General features: G+C 39.8%; 1 protein-coding gene across 21 annotated transcripts in view; it reads right to left on the minus strand.

Moving 5' to 3' along the window:
* The window catches only part of DLG2 (discs large MAGUK scaffold protein 2), a 1057033-nt gene that overhangs the window by 436215 nt on the left and 596898 nt on the right, over nt 1–23920 (minus strand). For 5 of the 21 annotated variants that reach the window (XM_054188286.1, XM_054188285.1, XM_054188282.1 and 2 more), the window contains exon 1: nt 23420–23737. The exons of 15 other annotated variants lie outside the window; for them this stretch is intronic. In XM_054188286.1, coding sequence (XP_054044261.1) covers nt 23420–23737 — 318 coding nt within the window. Of the gene's footprint in view, nt 1–6485; nt 6599–23419; nt 23738–23920 lie in introns of those variants that run through there. One more of the 21 variants, XM_054188283.1, reaches the window with a different exon arrangement.

Raw genomic sequence — 23920 nt, forward strand, 5'->3', positions numbered from 1 at the left:
AGTGAATGTAAAACTAAACGTGAATTAGAGAAATTACTTTAACAGAATTCAGTGCTTACTCAGAAAGTTTATCAGAACATAAATTCCAAAGAACCAAACACCTACTTTCAGGAACTAATCAATTACATCGAGCCCAGAAATACTGGAATCAGTGCCAAAGAGCACTTACCTCTGCTTGGCAAGAGCAGTGGTGATCAAGATTTACTGGTGCTACAACTAAAACTCTCCGTAGAGAGGAAAGAGTAAGAAATACAGAAGAAAGCGTATTTAGAGTTTTAGAAAGGTTCTCAGGTATAACAGAAGTAGCGAAATCACTGTTGATCCTGGTTCAATGCTGAAGTCACCAGGAGAAGAGCCGAGGGTTCCTGTGGTTCATAAAATGCAGCAACTTAACTCACTGATTCTGGCTAAGAATGTATAGGATCAAAGCTATTTTGCCAAATGCTTTGACATAATGAATGCATATTTAACAGTATTTAGGAAGAACTTAAAGATTTAAACTTGATTTTGAATATGTGCAACAAAATCAAAGTCAAACTGGGCTGTTCTGTAGCAAAGAGGGTTTTGATTTTTATGTCAGTAGAAGTAAACTTCTAATGTCCTCTGGAAAAGTTTTAATTGATGTCCCAGAGTGTCCCTTCGTGTCCCAGAATCACTACGTGATTAATAAAATTAACAAAAGAATTCCAAATATATCGCTTGCCGACAGCTTGTTTCAAACCTTAAGTCATTGCAGGCTGACTGCACTCACAGTACGTTATTTCATAAGACAAGAAACATCGGTGTATAAAGTGAAGTTATGCAGGGTTCAGGGCAAGTCAGGCATTTTACAAGGTTTTGCCTCACGTGGCATAAAATGCATTTCTCAATGGAGATGCACTGTTACATAAATTACAAGTATTTAGTATGTTACTATAGGGCTTGCCAACCATTTTTAATCTCAGGTTTCTCACTGAAATCCTTCTACCTGAGAGACTGGGTGCTCTGTGGGTGATTTGCAGGACAGTGCATGCTAAAACTGCTACTTTTCTGTAATTTTACAGGTTGCAGCACCCAGCAGGAACGTCACAGGCTGCTGAGCTTAGCAAGGACTCTCCTCATGAATCCATGTAATACCATCTGATTTGACTGAAAAAAAAAGAATGTTTCCTTTAGGACGATGCAATTTTGTTTAGATTGATAGATGGTGGAAACACCATCTGTGCCATAGGGTGCCATTTGGTGCCATTGGGCACCAAAAAGTGCCATTTTATTTTAGTCCTTAGGACCAATTTCCCTCATAATTTAAAAAGGTCAATAGAAGGAAAAAAGGTCCTATTTCCAGTCTTTGTGTCTTGTTGTACCTTCATCTCCTACACTGAAGTGCCTCTTTTAAGGAATAAACCCTGCTTGTATTATTCTGCTTGAGAGGTGGTCCTGTGCAAACCTCATGAAGTTCAACAAGGCCAAGTGCAAGGTCTGGTACCTGGGTCACAACAAACCCCAGCACAAATACAGGGTGGGCAGAGAATGTACTGAAAGTAGCCCTGAGGAGAAGGACTTGGGGTGTCAGTTGATGAGAAGCTCAGCATGAGCCGGCAATGTGCTCTAACAGCCAGAAAGCCAACCTCATCCTGGGAAGCATCAAAAGCAGCGTGGCCAGCAGGTCGAGGGAGGGGATTCTGCCCCTCTACTCTGCTCTGGTGAGACCCCACCTGCAGTGCTGCCTCCAGCTCTGGGGCCCTCAGCACAGGAAAGACACGGACCTGTTGGAGCAGGTCCAGAGTAGGACCATGAAGATGCTCAGAGGGCTGAAGCACCTCTCCTATGAGGACAGGCTGAGAGAGCTGGGGTTGTTCAGCCTGGAGAAGAGAAGGCTCTGGGGAGACCTTATTGTGGCTTTTCAGTACCTAAAGGGGGCCTACAGGAAAGGTGGGGAGGGACCCTTTATCAGGGAGTGTAGCTAAAGGATTAGGAGTAATGGTTTTAAACTGAAAGAGGGGAGATTTAGGTTAGACGTTAGGAAGAAATTCTTTCCTGTGAGGGTGGTGAGCCCCTGGCCCAGGTTGCCCAGAGAAGCTGTGGCTGCCCCATCCCTGGAGGGGTTCAAGGCCAGGCTGGACGGGGCTGGGAGCAGCCTGGGCTGGTGGGAGGTGTCCCTGCCCAGGGCAGGGGGTGGCACTGGATGATCTTTAAGGTCCCTTCCAACCCGAACCATTCTGTGATTCTATGATTATACCTGCCTTCCACCTTGTACTGGGCACAAACAGCCAGGTTTTGGGAGCGAGGGGCTGCAGGTGCTTCTGTGAGGAGAGGCCAGGGCTGCCCCATGACAGACACAGCCGGTTCCAGCCGGTTCCATGACAGACCCACCTCAGGGCACGGCTCAGCCAATCAGCAAAGCTGGTGGCGCCTCTGAACCACCAATCAGGAGTGAGTTGCAGCTCTGGTAGTCCATGGTGGAGCGGGTAAGGCCCTGAGGGGACTGCAGGCCATGGAGGGCCCGTGCTGGAGCAGAAGAGACAAGTAAGAAGGAAGGAGCATTGGAAGGAGAGTGAGGAACGAGGAGGGGCAGAGAGAAACCACCACACCCCGACCTCAGCTCCGACCCCCTGTGCCGCCTGACGGACCGAGTGTGGGCAGCAATGGTAACCAGGGGCCGGAGAGGTGTCTGGAGTGAATCCGAGCTCTGGAAAGAGGTGTTTTTCCCTTAGTGTTAGTTTAACTCTTTACCTTCTTTGTCTGTCAATACTCAATTCAATAATGAAATGTTTATGTTAATTGGCAGTAAAGTTAAATTCCCCAAGTCAAGTCTGCTTTGCCTGCAACACACCTCTTCCTCTGAAATTTCACTGTAAAAAAGATATTTGTTCAGTATCTTTTATATATTCATCCTATTTTCTGATAAATCTACAAGCCATGTATTGGAGGTGAAACTGCAACAGTGGAAGAAACTAAAAGAACAAGGTCTTCAGTTATAAAAGAAAATGTTGACTTGGTAGCAGAGGCAACAAAGAGAAAGTGGAAGCAGTACTGCAGCCACAAGGGAAGTTAAGTTATTATGTAAAAATAGAAACACATAAAGTACCAACTGATTATTGTTCATAGAGGAGCTTTTCACAGAGAGGGAAAGCTACACCATCTTCTGCTAACATATAGTCTATTAAGATGCTATTGCTGTCAAGCTCTTAATTCTTAGAAATAGCATTTATAAAAAAATTCAAAACACAAAATCAACGCAACATGACAGGTTTGTAGAATAATGAAACCATGTAAAGGGACTGAACTTGAGATGAGTAGTACCAGCGCCACAAAAGCAGCTCTACTATATGTTATCACTTAAGTAAAGAAAACACCTGGGGCCACCGTAAGTCTGAGAAACACAAACAACATGACTGGAGGGTACAGCAAGACCAACAGTCTCAAAGAACTCGTACAGGACCTTAAAAATACACCTCATTTAAACAAAATGATAAGCCTAGAAAACAAAATGAAGGCAATTCCTGGCAAGAAATAATCAAGAGAAAAGCATCCTTGTGAACCTGACAAAATTAGATCAAGGGTGCAAACAGGCGGGTCAATTCTAAAAAGACAGCCTTAAGAAGTTAGGCTGAAAAAAAATTGAGGAAATGTAAAAAAAAATTCTTTGCTGTTATGAATGATGCTGAGAAACACTTAAAATCAGGAAAATTATACTTGCCTGTTTCTCAACAAATATTTTGCTATTTTCAACGTGGGAATATTTTTCAATTTCATGCCAAGGGCAGGCAAGCAGATTTTATACACTGATGCAATAGTGTGGTAATTTCATCAAACTAGAGTATAATCTCCCTAGAGGAGTGCTAGAAGACCTATTGCCTGAGTCTCTTTGTATAAACTTAGTCTAAGCACTAAAACACATACTGTAGGCAGTACTCAGATTCTGGCAGATGGGCAACATGACCTGAGAGGTCTTTCCTCATCGTTACATTTTAACATTCTGTCATTTCTGAACAGTGTTGTTTTGGCTAGGATTGGATGCAGAAACACTGAGTACAAAGTCATTATCTTAAACCGAATTAAAATAGATGGGGGCAATTTTAACAGTGACATCTAGCAGCAAGTAAGAAGGCATTTTTTACTGATGAGGCAGTCGCAAAAAGTAACGCAAGGCACAACTTTGAAATATTCTTATATTATAGGATATCTTTTAATTACTGATTTCAAGACATATTTTCTGCTGTGTAAGACACAAAAATACAGGATGCTACTATTCATATACATTAATAACAGTGACCTGGACACGACTAGGAGCATTCTGCACTCTCTGGATTTACTGTGTGAATATGTATAACTAAAAGCTACTTATGCCACAAAGTGAAACAACCTTCCTTGTACACAGAGACAACATTGACCTCTCACTGTCACTGTATTGAACAATGAATGCAACAATCACAGAGACATAAAACGTAAAAACTGTCGGAACTGATCTACCAAGATTGATAGGATGGGCTGCAAATCAATTAGAGGAACTTCAAATGTCACAAGAACCTTTCATGCATTTACATGATCCCCCAAAACACTGAAACATTAAGTGGTTCATAACGCCAAGACAGCCTCTTCCTACAATAATAAAAATAAAAATAACAATAATAATAAGCAGCTCCTGGATGTCTGTCTCTGATATAATGGTGTTTTGTTTCTCTGTTTTTAATGCAAAAGCTCCAGGAGAGGACTTTCAGAAACAAGCTTTGATTACTGTTAGGAAGGAAAAAGAAAACATTTCCTGGCAAAGAATTAGTAGTGGAAGCTATGTGCTACACATCAGGTGATAAGAAAGAACACCTGGAAAAGGACTAAGCATAGCATCTAGAAACACAAAAGGAGCTGGCTGCTTAAGGCAGGATGTAGGTAGAACATAGGCATCCAAATCCAAGAAGGCAGTCCTCAAAATATTCAGCTGTAAGAACTTAGATTTCCTTTGTGCCTGTACAACAGTGCTTCAACCTCAAAAACAACTCAGCTTCTATCTCATCTATCTCATCTCAGCATCTATCTCATCTCATGCAACTGACATTCAGACACGAGGCAGCCTTTACCAATGCACCCTTTGGACAGATCCAGTCTCCTCCTACCCTGCCTTTTTAGGCACCAATTCCACCCTCCAAATGAAATGGAAAATTGCCAACATATCCCCCTTATCCAGTAAACCATGATGCCTGGCAGAAATATCATCTTTACCATTCTCAGCCTGTTGTAAATCCTGACTTTCGCCATAGGACGTCTGGGGAAAATTAACACCTACTCTGATGGTCCTTTCCAAAAGCTAACCAACTTCACAGGCAGGTGCACCAATTCTGAGCACTAACATATAAAAACCCCACTGCAGACCTGACCCTGATACTAAATAAATGTTTGGTTGGGAGGACAAGAAATGGGAACATCGCGTGCTTCAGAGGAACAGGAGAAAAATGACATAGAAAATATTACAGCAAGAAGAACGCAGAATCTGCGGGAGGCACCAGTTTTTTTAGGGCAGCTGTAACAAGGAGAAATCAAGAGACTCCAAAGTTAAAGTCAGACCATCCTTCACAGGCCACTATATGCTTTGTGACACATTTTGAAACGTCTTCTTCGACTGTAGTATAAGCTCTTTACTCGTACACAAACAAGGGTCCAAATATCTTTTGGTATCAGCCCATTTGGTATTGAAAGCACTGAGTTTTGCTCACTTATTAGCTCAATACTGTGCTAATACAGTTAGCACCTAAATAATTCTTCAGATTGTTAATAATATACTTAACAGTTCAGATCTATGTCTCTTCTGCACAAAATTAGTGTATTTTCATTTAAAGATACCCCCTCAAATTTCTATTTCACATGAAATGAAGATACATGGAAGAAAGCAAAATACTCTTTTCTCTCCTCTCCAGCGCGCTCTGTCTGCCTTACCTAAGCTGGGCAACAAAAGCATCATCCTGCATCTGCTACTCCATATGGGAAAATGAATATTTCCAGTGCATATGATGCTAATATAAGTAAAATGTTTTTCAAAATATTTGAAAGCAAAATATGATTAAAATTAGTAACACATATTGATGTAAACATAGAAGAGATCAGTCAACTTAATTGTTTTATTTTATACACATTATACAATATCATACTACTGTATATCATTCGGTGATAAGCAGTAATACCCATATATTCAATTTATATTTATTAAATAGAGGTGATAAATACTCCTTCTTTTAAAAGCTATATCAATTATATAACTTTCTGGAAACAAGAATCACTTTCTCCCCAGAAATCACCAGCTTTTATTAAAGGCTGTTTTTTCCCACTCACCCGTTCATCAGTAAAGAAACACAGAAGACCTATGGTCAGAGGTCTGCGTTCATTCAGCTCAACAGAGAAGTTCAGTTTAAGCCATTTCTCACCTCCTCCCCCCCAAAAAAAGAAGCCAAATCCTCAGAATTATAATTGTAAAAACATGCCTTATTTTAGAGATATGTTACAGTTCTCCTTACCGTGACAAAAGAATCAAATGAATCTTGTTCCTGATTTTCAATAGCTGAAATTGTTTTCAACCAGAAGAGATAGCTTGAAATATCAGACATTTCAGAATGCTTCATACCGAAAGCTGCAAGATTAGTAGGACTGAGGTGAGACAGACTTGCAAAAGGAGGACTTTGGCTGTGTTACATAAAGTTCTTAATTAGATCCTTGGTACAAATTGCTATCCTAAGAATAAAAAGTTAATCAAAAAACCTCATTGGAAGGATAGGAGGGCAAGATTAGAGCCGAGACAGCTGTTTCACTTTGGGATAATCGTGCAACGGCCTCACTGGATTGTGTACCCACTATTCAGAAGTGAAAATGTGTGAAAATTAAAATGTTCCCTTTATGTTACTTAGGACTAAACTGTTCACAGCTGATTTTCCTCGGTGGAACTCAGGAGTTCTCCCTATGTTTATACTCCAATGCAGCAAGCACCTAACTCTCAGACCCCCTTGAAATCACAGCCAAAATACATTCGTGAAAAGAGGGAAAATTTGAAAGGTACTGAATACAGAATTGGCATGAGAGAATGTGCTGCAAGGACTTTTGGTGACAAACCATTAAGAATCAACCTACAAAGATTTGTTTAATCTTTTTTTGACTAAATCCAAGAAAACTACCCTAACAACCACAGGACAGTGATGGATGATTTCCTGTCTCTCCCAAAGGATGCTCTTCCAGCCTCCAGTGCCAAAAGGATGTTGTACAATGTGATCTCTCTTTACCTGTCCAGGTTTATTTTCCCTGCCCTTATGGGTGGCATTATCATACTGCAGAAATGACAAGACTTCCCTCCATCAGCGGACAGATACGTTTGTTTTACCCATGCTAAAATCCAGAGCCCACAGAAATCTTGAAGATTTCAATCAGGTCAGGATTTTAGTGACGACGTCTTTTTGGGAAGAGGGTATAGCGTACGTGCGGGCTGTCTGCTCAGAAAATTCGCACAATGACTGACACTACACAGATTTTCTGCAACCAGATGTCACCCTTTGCCAAAGAAGCTCTAAAGCAAATCTGAAATGTCAGAGCTGATAGACAGTCATGACGAAATGGAAATATCTGGTATGAGGGATGAAATACTGGAAATAACAACTTTTATATTCCCCAATTCCTCACCTTCTCATAAAAATGGATTTCCAAAAGGAAGTAGGAAGTAATTCTATGTGGAGAGGAGGAAGGGGTGAGAAGAGAGAGATTGAAACTACATGGTACTAGGGACAAGGGTAGGAATAAAGTGGCCTTCCCTGTGTATTAAACTTTTTCTTTTTGTCTACTAGTAATAATTCATTTTAGGACTCCAAATACTCATGGTCAAAGTTATCTGAAAAACAATATCAGAAGGACCAAAAATATTTGAAAAATCAAGTAAAGTTTAGCAACTGATACCGATAAAAAAGAAAATAAAGAAGAAACGTTAAAAAATCCAAAAGCTTTTCCTGGTTTATAACAAAATATTTCATTTAAAAAAACATGAAATCCTTTCACAATGTAGCATAAGAAAATTTTTGATGAGCAGTTTCTTAATAAATTGATATAAAATTTTTCAAAGAAAAAAGGGTGAACAGCCTAACATAAAAACTGGGTTGTTTTGGGGGTTTTTGTGGGGGGTTTTTTTGTTTGTTTTTGTTTTTTTCCTGAGCAAACCAATTTCTGAAAAGACCCAAAGAAGGCTTTGCAATGAAACGTGATTAATTTTGCAGAGTGGAGATGAGGAAAGGGAGACTGAGAGCTGCTTCCACCCTCCACCTATGCACCTTTTATTGCTTTGCTTAATGAGAAAATTCCACTCTAACTTAAATATTGCAAAAATACTTCATATTAACTAAAATCCAATATCCCTGCAAAGCGTATTTCAGAAAATACATTATTTGACCAAATTAACACGTTAATTTAGTGGAAATTCTGCAACAGCATATTTCTATGTTGAACAGCATACATCAAGGAGCAGGTAACTTTTCCTTCCCTTTAAAACTTGTTCCATTAGCATTCAGTACATTATTTAGTACAATGGCTTGAACAGACCTTTGGTTTCACCCGGTACAGTTGTTTTTATCATCTCAAAACATGATCAGTACCATTTGCTTCTCAGAAAAGCGGAAGAATTAAAAACTTAAATAATTAGCCAATTCTTCATCAACTCGAATAGCTAATGATTCGAGTTGAACCTGATGTTTTGGGACATAAAATGGGTCTCTCATTATGAAAATGGTTATAAAGAGCTATATATAATATAGCTAAAATAGCTATATACGGCTTCCACTTTCACTTATGTATTATGTGCTTGTGTCAAGGTTTCAGAGGTAGGGAGCTGCAGGGTATCTTCTGTGGGAAGAGGTCAGGGGCTCCTTACTGGACACAGTTGGTTCTACATGGTTCCACAATGGCCCCATTGTAGGACACAGCTGAGCCCATCAGCCAAGCTGGTCATGTCTCTGTGAAAGCATATTTAATAAAGGACAGAAAAAGCTGAGGAGGAGAATGAGGGAACACCAGGACCAGAGCAGTAGGAGGTACTGCATGGGGAGAAGGCACACTCCAAAGAGACTGTAGCTGATGGATAATTCCATGTTGGTGCAGGTGCTCCCGCAGAGGGACTGTGGCCATGGAGGACCCACACTGGTGAGGAGGAAATGACTGAGAAGGAAGGACCAGTGGAACAAAAGTGTAAGAAGGAAGGAGAGACAAAGAGAAACCACCACATCCTGGACCCAACCTCCTGCACCACCTGTCACCTCACCAATGGGATTGAGCACAACCTGCAGCGATGACAAGGAGGGAAGAGAGGAGTCTGGAGTGAAGCTGAGCCTGGGAAAGTGGGAGGAGAGGTGTTTTCCCTCCCCCTTGTTTGTTTCTAAATACCCAACTCAGTAATTAAATGTTTACATTAATTGGCAATAAATAAGTCAAATTGCCCAAGTTGAGGCTGTTTAGCCTGTGACAGTAATTGGTGAGCAACTTCCCTATTCTTATTTCAACTCATGGGCTTTCTCCCTCCTGTTCTTCCTGTTTTGCCCCCTGCCCTGCTGCAGGGGCAGTGAGGGAGTGGTTGTGTGGGTGCTTGGCTGCCAGCTGGGGCCAGCACACCACAACGTGATCTACTGTACTTCCAATTAAAGCACATTTCAGGAGACTTTCTATCACATTTGAAAAACGATCTTATAGAATACCTAAAGCTTTTCCAGTAAAAAGAAAAAACGCTACAGACAGGTAATACCTTGGGTCAAGACAGTGATGACAAAATTTGAATAAAGAACTCATAATGTATCACAGTATCACAAAAGCTGATGCAACTACATCAAATAAAAGCTCACATAGTTTATACACAAAGACACAACTGTCCTAGGCATCCCCTTATGTTTTATAGAAAAAAATTTCATTCCAGGTTCCTTTACGCCTTATACGTGTGATGCCATTTATAATGCATATTTATTTCTATGAAAACAAGTACTGCTATCAATCAAGTAAATGTTAAATAATTCAACCAGTAAGATTACTTTTTATAATTTGATATAACAGATCAGCTGGGAATACCCCACTATGTCTCCAGCAGAGAATTTTAGAAATTATTTAACTGTCCTCAGCCTTTTACATGTCTCCAACTAGATTACTGCCTTCCTATGAAATATTAAAATGTTTAATTTTTAAAATAAATTTTAGTGGAGAATAGCTTCTGTAAAGCTTCGTTGGAGTTTTGTCAGTGGGTTGTTTACAAACCTTTAATACATTAAGAACAAATGACTGAGATAACCGAGTGGTTCATTTTATAAGTATTTTACATTAGAAAAATAAGAGCAACATAGTCATGCAATTTTACATACAGGTGTATTTCCTTATGGTTGTAGAAATGCGTGTGCTGTTTAAGTCTGAAGGGCTTTGCTGGTTGTTCTTATTGAGTTTTCGATCAAAAGGAAGAATAGTATAGTGATTGCTAAGTTCTAGATGAAAAATCTTGCACCACGATGGCTGATCTTTTGCATCCAATAATCAGAGGCAGTAATACTTCTTTATAATACTTCCCAATCAACTGAAAGCCTGCTTCACTAACTTTTCCCACCAGTGCTTCGGTAGTTAAAGATCAGTCGTTGCAGCAATTAAAATTGACTTCTGTGGCCTTCAAAATCCTTTGGTGGATTGAACCTGAGTGCATGATGTCTACAAAAAATGTAATTTTCTTTCCTCTTCTCATCTGCCAATTTTGATACTGTAGTTTCAAGATAAATTAAAAATTAGAAATTAATACAGAAGTAGCATTTTCTGTGTGTTTGATATATTCAACTTTGAAAACATCTTATGTTTTTTATTTTAATCCTGCCAGTTTACAAATCAGATGTATTTTTTTAAGGAATTTTCTTCTTTCTCTTCACTTTTGCATAGAAATGGAAAAGACAATAGCATGAACTAAAAAACCCCCATCTAATCAGCCAATCTAATTGCAGGTTAGACTACTACTTCGGTCCCGGTTCAGCAGGGTACTTAACTTTTGGCTTGACTTGCCAAGTCCCACTAACACAGGCTATTTCAGTGTGCTTGGGGAGCAGTGTTAAGCACTGCGCTGTGGACTATGGTCCACAAAGTTTTCATTTTCCTCTCTACTGTCATGGCTTATTATTGAATTTCAGTTTTTCAGATGTCCCTGAAGAAAAATATTGTTTAAGAAGTTTCAGCTATCTTTAATGACTTTTTGTCGTTTCTGTTTTGTTCTTACATTTTCAGTATTTTCTCCTCTTATTCCAACTCTACCAATTTAGTAGTACAAGAACGAGTTAAACTGTGTTGTCCATCTCTGCACATCATCCCAGCAATGAGGTCAGCTCAAACTGCTGAAGCAACCATCCTGTATTGACAGAAAGGCTGGAGAAATAACGCTGACTGAGTAATTGCTTTGTACCTCCAAGCCAGTATGTCCATCACCCCAAGAGCACAGCCCTTCCTTTAGCTGAAGGTCCTCATAGATTGAACGAGCTGATGCAAACTGACTCACTTTGACAAAGACCTCACTACCCACTGCAAAGCTTTCTTCAGTAACATGATGAACCACTAGCCTTGAAAAGATGGAAATCCTATCAACATACACAGGCTCAGGGATCCAGGAAGTCACTGAGATTCCCAACAAAGAGACTGGGCTTGCTGCCACACCTCCATGGTGGCCACAAGCAGCAGAGGCCCTTGAAGGTCTGATGGAGAACAAATTCCAGATACCCTTCCACGCAGATGGATTAGCCAAAACCCAACATAAATCAGCTAAAAATTAGAGTACTTCAACAAATAGTGCAAGTTGGTCCAGTCTAGCTGTTGCCTCCAGGACTAAGATATGACAAAGGGGTTGAAAATGCAAAGCTCCCCCTCTGTTTGATGTGCAATCCACAAAATGTTAACCTCCCTGGCTCAGCCTTTACAGTCTGCCCTCGAACGAACATTGACCTAACTCACAAATGTATCGGAGAACAAAAGAATCATATAGCTGTTCCTTCTGAAGTGCTTTAAGAAATGTCAAGACATCAGGCAGCAATGACGTCTGGAGAAAACACAAACAGGATCAATTTTGCTTTGATCACCTTTCCTGCCCCTGGTTATTTGTTGAACACCAATGAATACTTCAGATTGCCAAAAGAATTTCCTTTGTCTTTGCAGTTTTATTATTGCTATTAGTAGTAGTAGAAACAAAACCAAGCTCCTTTACCCCTCATCCCCCTGCCACCAAAGGTTTCTGATGTGGCAATTCTGTTCCCTTTTGCATTTTTCTGTTTTGTCAGATTTTCTGAACCCTCAAGTGCAAGAGGTAACATGATGAAATAGAAACTGGCAGAAAGTACATTAAAGTTATTATCACCTGAGGACAAATCCTGGCAAGGGAACCACAAGAAAAAAGACTTCCATCTGGAAATAAGATGAAGTGCATACATGTAAACCCAGTAATTCCACTACTGTTTTGGCAGCCATTCAAATAAAAGTGAAAATACAGATGAGGTATGAAAAAAAAAGTGTGTATAATTAATGGGGCTCTTCAAAAAGAAGACAGAAAGGGGCAAAGGTGATAAGGAAAACAGGTCCTTAACTTCCCCATTACCAAAAACGTGTTTTGAAAGGGCATTACATAAAGTGAGCAAAAGGCAACCTTTTGGTTAGAAATGACAAGGGCTACCATCAGAAGATACAGTGACCCAAGAATTATGAATCTGAAGAGCTCTTCAGTTTTTGACTATTCAGCAGAATATTTCCACAATTCTGCATTTTCATCCACTACAAAGAGCTGATTCATTCCTTTCTGTATTCTCCGTATGATTAACGTAATGTTTTACTTTTGATACATGGACTAGTTTAGCTGATAGGCAGCAACCAATGCTTAAAACCAAAACAACTGGAGTGATAACCTCAATTTTCAGCACAAATTACTTAAAGACTAATGTATCAGTTCCAAGTTTGTGCTGACTGCATAGACTTAAATGCATCTCAGTAAAAACAGAAGATCCACTGAGAATACTGCCATGACAACTCAAAGAAAAAAAGAATTACAAAAGGCAGCTTTTTTTACAGATTTATGCCTGCAGAAATGATCAGATTGCTACCGCTTTCATACTTGCAACTGCTGAGCAAGCTAATAACTGCCCCAGAGGCAACTGCAGTATATCATGACTCTACTTATTACTTATGTTACACCTACGTGTGGTACATTGCAGAAAAAGTATATTATAGACAAATTGAACTGCAACAAACTCTTATATTTTGTAGGACTTGATTTCTATAAAATCATTAAAAATTTAAATAAAATTGACTTTAAAAGTTATGATAATAGTAATAACTCTAAGTGTTTTCAGAGTTTTTGAAAATCTTATAGGCCAGGATTTTCAGAAATGCCCAATGATTAATGGGCACCCACATCCACCTAGTGGCAGTGGATGCCGAGCTAAGTAAGTGTTTCCAAAAATTAGACTTCTCCTTGGAAGTATGAAGATGTGGCACCATCTTCCCCCATGACATTCTAACCTCCTCCCCAAATTTTGCGTGACTACGTCTCTAGCCAGTCGTTACTGGTTATTCCCCTGCAGACGAGCTCTACCCGTGATCAATCCCCTGATACTGTTATTGTGCTCTGCATATGCAATGCTAAAAAGCAGTTCCTGAAAAATTAAATCAATGGGCACTGAGGATAAACAGTTGTCAATAACTGAATGAATATCATTATTGCAAAAATTTTCATGTATTTCATATACAAATGCAAACACGTTAGCAGGATGAATAGCCAGAAAATTATTAATAAGCTGCAGTGGAACCTGGATTTCATTCACATGTTTTAAGGGTTCTTAGGTTAAACAGTTTGGTTTTACTTCCACAAACATGTTTTTTCTGCTTGTTAGGAAGAAGTGCAGAGTAACGTACCGTAATCCCTCCAAGTCTGAAACCAGGAGCTGTGCTAAATTCTGGTAAGTCAGAGATACAAGTCTAATGAAGAAAACTGATGATGATCAAACTGTTTAGATCTTTTATTTTTAAATAACTCCATATCCTATCAATTTAAGAAAATTCCTTACTTTACCCATCATTAGAAGATGTGACCTGATTATATGTCCTCCTTTGGTTTGCACGTAGCTGCATACAACATTATAATATACCTATAAATCTATTAAAACATTACATGTATTAAAACATGCATGTATAAAGGTCTTGTAAACTATAAATGTGCATACTCAATGTTACTCTTTTTTCATTTTTATACACACAATTAAAAAATGGAAGGGAATTTATGTCAAAGGAGTGAGATATTTTGCTGATAGGGCAGGAATACCAGCTAGCTAAGAAAGCTGCCGTACAGAGACAGAGCCGTATTCATGGAAGACGTATATTCCAGTACTACATAGTGTAAGTTTTAATAACTGTGGTTGGTTGGGTAGGGTTTTTTTTCTTTCGTTTTTTAAACTATGTCTTACTAACTTCACATAAAAAAGTTGTGTTTGAGAAGTGACCTGTTGGAAAATAAAACAACAGAGGAGTGTCTTTTCTACGGGCTGAAAGCACCTGCCTCTAAACCTATGCTCGAGCAAGTCGGTGGCGTACAAAGACCAAAGACTGTTCAAAACATGGTAGGAAACGTGACAGCATCAGCCTCAGAGAGAATGAGAGACCGGGGCTCTGATTTTTTTACTGCATTCTTATTAAATACATAGGTAAGAATTGTTGGTTCTTCTTGCAAAATGCCGTTTGCCTGTTCGAGTCTGGCTGCCTGACTGCAGGCTCACACAGCTAAATTCAGTTGCCACAACTGACCTGTGGCAAGTGACTCCTGTACTGCAAGATGGACAGATTTTGAGGGAACACAGATGTGTCTGCTGAACAGAAAGGGAAAGAGAACAAGGTGTCCCCGAAACTCTCCCTTTCTGAAACGAAACATTATTTTTTTCTGAGTTCTTGGAGGTAGCAAAGCGCTTGATACAAGTTTCTGCACTTAGCACAGGGAGGCCCCCAAGCGCTGTTGTGTTGTCAAAACCCAAACGCACACATCAGACGGCACATTAAGTGTGACTACCCTTGAAAGAGGCAGCTGCGCGCTATCTTCTGGGACACGTCCCTTGTCACAGGCTTCTGCTCTCAGCCTTGTGCTGGCGCTGGAAGCTGTGCCAGTGGACACCAAGCTGGGCCACGAAATAGGTCTCTCAAACACCTTTGGTTTTCTCCTGGTTTAACTTTCTGGCTCATCCGCCCCCTGAGCTCAGCACGCAATCGTATAAAGCAGTGCCAGGAAGGAAGCGAAGTGTAGGGCTGGGACCCCGCTCCTCCGGCAGCCACTCCTAAGCGGAGCACAGCTGCATTTCTCCTTCCCAAAGCTGTCAAAATCACATCTTTCACAAAACAGACCCTACAGAATGAAGAAAAGTAAGACCAGAGCTTAGACCTTACTCACATTTTCAACAAATATTGAATGTGCTCATCTATCGGGTGAACGATGACTGCAACATAAAAACCAGCACACGGATAAATAGCAAAAGCTCCTGTGATCACGAATGCAACAAATACCAGTTCGGTATGGAGGAAGTGATTATTAGAATTTAAAAGAAAAACAAACATAAACAAGGAGTCTTAAAGGCCTCTGTTTAACTGTTTTCCTATCTGAGTGCAGCGTAGCTGCTCTGCTGTGACAGTTACCGGAAGCCTACGGCACTGCTCCATTCTGCTCTCATTTGAAATGCATAATGAAAATCATTTGCCTGATGTTCTGTTTGACCAATTACACGAGCAATTTCAGCCGCTGAAGTGACCTGCTTCTCCTTGTGCAAATACTTAATCAGAAAGGTAGAACTCCATATTAAAAGTACAATATATCTAAAACAAAACCAGATGTTATTTTGCTAAATTGGATTTCGTACTGCATTCAGAGCTGGCTCCTGTGACTTAAAAGAAAGATTATACCAGAACTGGAATTTACAAAAAGGATTATTTTGTTTATTTTTCTGATGTTCATTTTAGATATCACAGAACATGTATTTTGAATACATAAAGAAGTCCTTTTTGATCCCTGTATTTCTAACTCTCAAAACAATGGGAGTTTTTGAAATTAGGTGACCATTGAGCTGATTCATCTGATTAACTGCAGCAATTTATGAAAAAAAAAATACTTATACAAAAAGGTAAAAGAATATAGGTTATTTAATTTATAAACTCTATTGTAACAATCTATGGCTTATTTCAAAGCAAACACAGATCTTAAAAGCAAATTTAATCCATAATTCTTTTTTGGCTTTTTTGGCTTTATTTTTCTTATTCTTCATCCAAAAGCCACATGCAGACAGAGAGCTAAATTGGCAAACTCTGTAAATCCTGTCAATACTGCAACCAGAAACTCCCTTTAGTTTGTTTTTTGTTTTTTTTTTTGTTTGTTTTTTGTTTTTTTGTGGGGAACTCTGACATTTTCACACTTGATTCAAATACCTCAGAACAGTAGAGACAGCCATTTCCAAAACAGAAATAAATTTTCAGGTTGTGTCTTCAAGTCATGCCAAAATATCTGAGGTAAATTCTGTCTCAATCTTTGCCATTGTTCAGCATCCAGCTATAAACTGTCACGCATCATCCTTCACTTGTTTTGTTTTGAGTAGACCAAAACCATCTTGTTGAGTTGCTGCAAAGGTTTTGCATCTTTGAACACCTAATTTAAATGTAGTGTAACATCAGACAGAAAGCACAACCAGGGTTATCAAGTCTTATTCCTATCATCTTAAGCAAACCATAAGGCAATCTTTTTTTTTTTTTTTCCTTCTGTCCAGAGAGCATGCAGTCTATCAGTCCTGCTGACAGGCCGCAAAACAGTTCCAGCAACCTATAAACTCATGAGCCAATGTAAGAGAAGGGAAGACTAAAATCATAGAATGGTTCGGGTTGGAAGGGACCTTAAAGATCATCCAGTTCCACCCCCCCTGCCCTGGGCAGGGACACCTCCCACCAGCCCAGGCTGCTCCAAGCCCCGTCCAGCCTGGCCTTGAACCCCTCCAGGGCTGGGGCAGCCACAGCTTCTCTGGGCAACCTGGCCCAGGGGCTCACCACCTTCAGAGTAAAAAATTTCTTCCTAATATCCAATCTAAATCTACCCTCTTCCAGTTTGAAGCCATTACTCCTTGTCCTATCACTACATGCCCTTCTAAAAAGTCCCTCTCCAACTTTCTTGCAGGCCTCCTTCAGGTACTGGAAGGGGCTATAAGGTCTCCCCAGAGTCTTCTCTTCTCCAGGCTGAACAACCCCAACTCTCTCAGCCTGCCAAAATCTTATTGTGTCATGATCCATCAGAGTAATACAGGACAGACCAAAGACTTTCCTGTGTTCTGAGTTCCTGGATGTTCCGAGGAGTGGATTACATGGCAGACTATAGCAAAAGTGAAAAAAAAAACTTTCTGAATCCTTTTGGGCTCTACCAGTCTGGTCCTAGGGAAACGCCCTTCTGTTCTCAAATATGATGAACAGTTTATCCATGGGTGAATACACGTGCCAAGCAGTAGAGAAATTTATCAATAGCAGGAGGACTATCAGAGCACTTGTGCAGTTTTGGCCAATTACCAATGCTACAAACAATCCCCTTCCAAATTCTACAATTCCCTTCCCATGCCCCCTTTCATCACCCCTGAAAATCCCAGAAGCCAAATTATATGTCAAGGGGAGAAAATGTTCTTGGCTTCTTGAGGCATCTAGGAGGAGAAACTTTGAAACATGGGATTAATTAAATGCAAATCAAAATATGGTGCAACAAATCATGCAAATTAAGCATTAACATATTTATGACTGAACAATCAGCAGGAGCTAAAATGTGTGTAGATAAACCATAAATCATTAGAAGCATTGGTTAGTACAGTACATAGCATATAGTTATCCTTTTCAGTATTTAAATGAAACTATATAGAACATCTTGCACACAAATACTTTCATGATTGTTGTAATCATGCCTATTTCTTAAATGTCTTTTCTACCACTAAAAATTATGTATCATTAAAAATATTAACACTGATGAAAGACCTGATACATTAAGAGAAAGAGACAGAATATTATACAACAACAACAACAAAAAAGAATTTCCACTATTCTTTTACTCATGATGGCCTTTGTAAGCAATGCTACATTATCAATCCAGGCAGAGGTGGCTGAATGACCCCTTGAGATTCGGTGGAAAATCTGGAATGAATGTCCCATCCCCAAGTTCCCAAGTCTGCAGAGCACAAAGCCTCATGCCTAGTGCTGGGGTTTTCTTTTTCTTTTTCCTTTTTTATTAAACCTGAATGTTATGCAGAAAGTCCAAGTGTGTCTCAGCATGTTTAGTTTCTGTCCTTTTCATGACATACCACGTCCGTCTTTCAAATCGGAATCACACAAACAGCTATTACACTAAGGAAGCCGTATTTCCAAACAAATATCATGCAATATTTCCTGTTACTTCTGACCAGGAACCTTTCTTACATCGCTAATGAGATTGCTGACCTCAACACAGGGGACTCAAAGGCTAATCTTTGACCTCCTTTTTATGCCTAACGTAATGTAAATGGTATGAATTCAGTATTAACATGCTTTCCTGGCTTTGGTAGAAGAAATAGGTTAAACACGAATGTAAAAGCATAATGTTTTCTAAAGCAGCTGTCCGGGGAGAGCGTCAGATATGAATGCCACTCAGAATGCTGTGGACCTCTCAAAGCTCCCTGTCCGTCAGCGCGACTGGATACAGGAATTGTTAGACCAGTATTACTCATCTTGCAAAAGAACACACCAACAGCTTTTGTATTTCCGCTTCGAAACATTGTCAGCAATCTGTGCAGCTGTCACTTAAAGACGTACAAATGAGTTTGTTTCTGTAAATGCAGCAAAATGATCCATTGAAGGCAAGATACTGAATTAAGACACATCTCCCTAAAACTTAGGAGTTGTCGCCTAAATCCACTGATAAGAGCGTACCAGGCTGAGAATGGGATGAACTTCTTTCTCCGTTACAAATTGCCTGGCTACTCCTCTCTGTTTTATCTTTCTTAGCAGTGTCAGAGTTAAATCGAATCTTTAACTCTCATCCTATGGCATCTAGCTCTCAATAGCCTTCAAGATTATGGACAAAAGAAGTTTAGAAGTCAAACAAAGAGCATTATTTGGCTCTCCTTTAGTTGCTATTTTACTGTCACTTGAACACACTAAATTAGAGTGAAAAGATCTACCTTAGCTAACTAAAATAGCTCTACGTACCTCCATTGCCAGGAGAGACTTGACAGAAGAATGGCCAGTTGCATGTGGGAATCTGTGAACCTGAAAGGAGTAATCTAAGCTTTCAAAAACACAACCCATGACAAATCATTTCTTTATACTGTCAGGAGAGCCAGTGTCTCTTGGAATAGATCTTCTGCTCTAGTACTGTAGAAGAATGCCTCGAAGCCAGCTCTCACCTCACGTCACCATGCAGAGAGCTCTCAAATGATATACTGAAATTTCAGCACTGGCACCAAAGGCCTTCAAAGACAGAAGACCGTTCTCAGCTGATACTTCAGAATTTGGCTACTCACTGCCTTTTTTAAGTCAAGCCACACCTATAAACTAGGGTTTAGCTCACAAGCCTCTCTACCAGGTAACAAAACAGCTCAGTGACGGTATGTCTTTTAAAAGACAAAAAAACCCTTTGTTCTGATATATCTGGAAAAATATCAATCAACCCAAAAAGTCATCAAAGCTGACATTGACAGTAAACTATTTAAAAATATGCGTAAATTTACACTTCTATGTAAGTTTTCAAAATAAAACACATGTATGCATTTCTGCCCTTAACACATCCAGGATACCACCTGATACGAGATATTTTTCCTTGAGAACATTTCAAAATGGAAGGGCCAAAAACTTAACAGCAAATAGAGTTAGCTGAATTAAAGTGGAGTCCACTATTGTCTTCTGAACTGGGAAACAGCCAAAGATGGGAATCCACTTCTATCTCTTCCTTCCCCTTTAACAGAACAATATTGAGCTCTAGGATCTGAAAACATGCAGTTACACATATCGGAAAGGTGTTTAGAGGAGGCCCTCTTTAATGTGGACTGCATGAAGTAAAATTTATACCTTGGGCTTCTTAAAACCGCAGCTCAATCTCTGCTGTTTCCTCTTCAGCCTGTAATCAGGGTAATACAGACTCCTATCCCTCCCTTCTGCACAAAGAACAGCCGGTCATTGCACACCTGCGGCTGCCCGTGTTATCATACATTTCTAATCTGATTAATCAGTAGATGATATGTTCCAGCGGCGTATATGTGCCAACAAGGAAAGCAGATCCAACGTTACAAACTACATCCAAAATTAGAATGACCCGTGGAAAACGTCAGGTCACCTCCTTGTCTCTGCACTGCCCCCCACCCCCCAAATTTCACTCAGATCTCCCCCAGTGAGCATAACACTGACCTTAGATAGGAAATCACCGAGTGAACCACACAAGTTATGAGACTCCACGATACTAACACTGATAGAGATAGATGGTGCACTGCAAAGAAACAAGAAATATTTCCAGCCAATGGGGCCATATAAAACTTGCCTATTAAATTACTTTTCTTCTTTATCTTTTTTTTTCTTTTTTTTTTTTTTTTTTCCTTTTAGTTAAGGAAACAGACTGTAAATAAGTTAGTCAAAAAAAGGACTGGAAGTAAAAAACAAATTAGGTCTTGGAATCAAATTTCCATCTACACTTGATTTCAACTCACTTTCAAAATTAAGATTTCTTTATTTTTTTTTTAATTCCAAATGAAGTCCTGCGTGGCTATATAGAGAGCATTTTTCTACCCATAACTGAACATAAAACTGTTAGCAAACGCAAACATGCAAGCTAGCAACGCAGAATTTCTAAGACAGTTAAAAAATTGCTAATACCAGAGTGCCCTTCTTTGCTCTGACGTACTAAAGAAGAAGGAACTGGTCAAGAAAACGGAGCCATGTCCTCAACAATAAATATCAACGTTTTTATCAGGATCAAGATGACAAAGTGTACATTAGTAACAGCTCTCTAGTACACACTCTAGGAATTAAGGACCTGTGAATTAAATTTGGTACTATAGTATAGTACTAATCAAGAAACAGTTTTTCCAAGGTGTTTTGTCTTTCTTGTGCTTGAAGAAGGTAGCCTCACCCACAAATGTCAAGCAGAAGAAAAAGCTGCTCAGAATTAAAAAAAAAAAATACCCCTCCACCTTTGAGGCTGTCACTAGCTTACTTATTATTTCATTTACACATAAGGTGGAAATTTCAAATAAATTTACCGTGTTTTTTTAGGCTAGCGAATATAACTATTTCACTACTGCTCCTTATTTTGGCAAGAAAGACAGTTTTCCCAACCAACATAGTCCTCAAAAAACATCACTGACTTCAACCTGCAGCCCCAAAGTAAGGGCAATTACTAAAGGCAGTTCCATTATATTTCCCCATATCGCATCTATTGAATATATTTGATAAAATGATTGTCTAAGTGTATGTACCTACGACTATATATAAACACACACACACACACATATATCACACACTCTTTCCTTTTTTCCCATAGCTTGCACAATGCTTACTTTGCACAGAGAAAAAAAGTGAGATTTTTATTAGAAACGAACTATCTCACAACTCTATAACATAAAAATGACCAAGTATTTGCCAACGTAAGTAGCTAAGTCCATCCCTAGGTACAAACCATCAGTTTGATTGACGGTAGGTTGATTAATTATAGGCAGAAGGCAAGAAAGGGACTTTCCTAAACAGAGTAAGGTGGTTGGCATTGAGAACACACCGTAAAGAAAGTTTACACCACAGACTTCAAAATTAAACATGAGAAAGTACACACACCTGAACAACTTCACATTATCCAAATACAAGTGGATGTGATTACAAGGGCATTTAAAATACTGAAATAACTTTATAATGCATCTATAACTTAGATACTGATGTAGTCTTAGAAATGGCCTTTAATTTTTTAATTTTTTTTTAAATTTTTTTAACTGCTCCTTCATTTTCTCTTTATAAATTCTATACCTTTGAAAACCAAGGAACTCTTTCCTTTTCCTTTTCTTTTTTCCTTCAAGCTTTTTCCAAAACAAAAATCTTCATAGCCTAAGAAAATGTTATGAGTTTTTTACAATTATAATTAGAACAAAGTCGAGTTCTATGTTTTACATATTATTTTAGCATTGGCTTTACTCTGGCATAAATAGTTGTATGTGCTTGGATTATGACAGAAAATGTATAACACACTGTAGTCACATGCAACATTTTCGTCACTCCAAAATATATCAGAAAGCTTCCTTTTTCCACTTGGTAATAGATTTGGGGCAAAAAAAGGAAGCTTTTTTTCTATACAGCAATCACTTTCAGTCAACAGAGCATCACTTTTTTAGACCATAAGACAAGATAAAGTACAGCTACACTCTCTGACAAACCTTTGCCTTATTGCTTTTCTGTTCAGTGAAAATATATTAAAACCATTTCCATCAAAGAATTGATTTAATCTCTAGAGAGGGTGCACATGTTCAATGTGGGCTAAGGCAAGTTAAACACTGGTGTACACTATTTCAGTAAGTAAACATATATCTCAAAATCCTATTTCAACATCAAATTCTGCTTTTTTTTTTTTTTTAGTGTGAAATTATGAGAAAGTGATTTGATGTTGACAAAATGCAAAGCTTTTGAATGAGCTTAAAGTCTTCTAAGGCAGAAATGAAAACATGCATCAGTGGAGAAAGCGTTAATGCTTTTTAATGGTAAGCATCATATGAGTGTCACTGTGATTTCTGTTTCACAGTGCTGGGTTATCTCCTGTGTAATTATTTTCAGTACGGGTATCTGTGCCCATCCGAGACCCTGGGTGGTTCATATTTGAAAATACACTGCCTTGCCATTAAATAACAGCCTAGAGGTTTGTGAAAGCTGAAGAGCTATTTCACATTTATTAAAGATTTCTATTACATTTGAAGTTCAAAAGAGGAAAAACAGGTCATACTTTCTCTTATTAATAAATCAAAGACACCCCCCATTATGTTCTGTATTTAAAATATCCTTATTAACTTCACGCAACATTTGAAAACAAACTGTTTACAGAAGCAGGAAAAATTCATTATGGGGGGGGGAAGGGGGATAAACACATCCTTTCTTTGCAGAAGACAACGCAATACAAAGTTTATAGAACCTGGAGGTAGAAACCAAAACATTTTAACAAGAAAATGCTTCCAAGAGGACCCCACAATTTCCGCAGGCCACAGAGAATCAATTTTCAAACAACAGACATCACCAACCCACAGCTCGCCCTTGCACAGAATTTTTCCAGAAGGCACCGCTAAACACAAACCAAGACACAGCACAAAAAGTTGCCGACACCGCCAAACCTCACTTTCTTTCCCTGGAGCATCCTCTAAGTCGCTTGGAGAGTGAAGAATTGGCTCACCTGCACCGGGGGGGACCAGCCGTGGGCACAGGCGCACTCTGACCACCACTCCCCCGGGCTGCCCTGTGGCTTGGCTGGGGATTTATGGGGGCTCTTCCGCACTGTGTCCCACAGAGGGACAAACTTGCTCCTGCTCTGGTTGGCATCCCCAGGTCCCCAAGAGGGAAGCGCCTGGGAGCTATACCGGAGCCCCGGAGGATGCTGGTGCCAACGACAGGCGCAGTGGGCATCCCTGGCTACGGGAGGCAGGCTCCTGCCGGCATCCGACCCCTCGGACCCCCTGCCGCAGCTGTGCTGCTTGGGAAGGTGTGCGTGCATGGCGCACCCAGGGCTCCCTTTGGCCAGATTGCACGCAAGGGCTTCTCCTCCCAGCCGTGGGGTCCTTTGGCGGGGCCTCTCCAGCCCCCTTGGCAGCAGCTAGCGGCAGGGCATGGCGGGAGCGGGGCGCAGCAGGAGCTGCTGGCCGGCAGCTCTGTGTCAATACCGGACTCCACTCGCGCA

Source organism: Rissa tridactyla, chromosome 1 (genome assembly GCF_028500815.1).
Source record: "Rissa tridactyla isolate bRisTri1 chromosome 1, bRisTri1.patW.cur.20221130, whole genome shotgun sequence".
In the NCBI taxonomy this organism is placed as follows: Eukaryota; Metazoa; Chordata; class Aves; order Charadriiformes; family Laridae; genus Rissa; species Rissa tridactyla.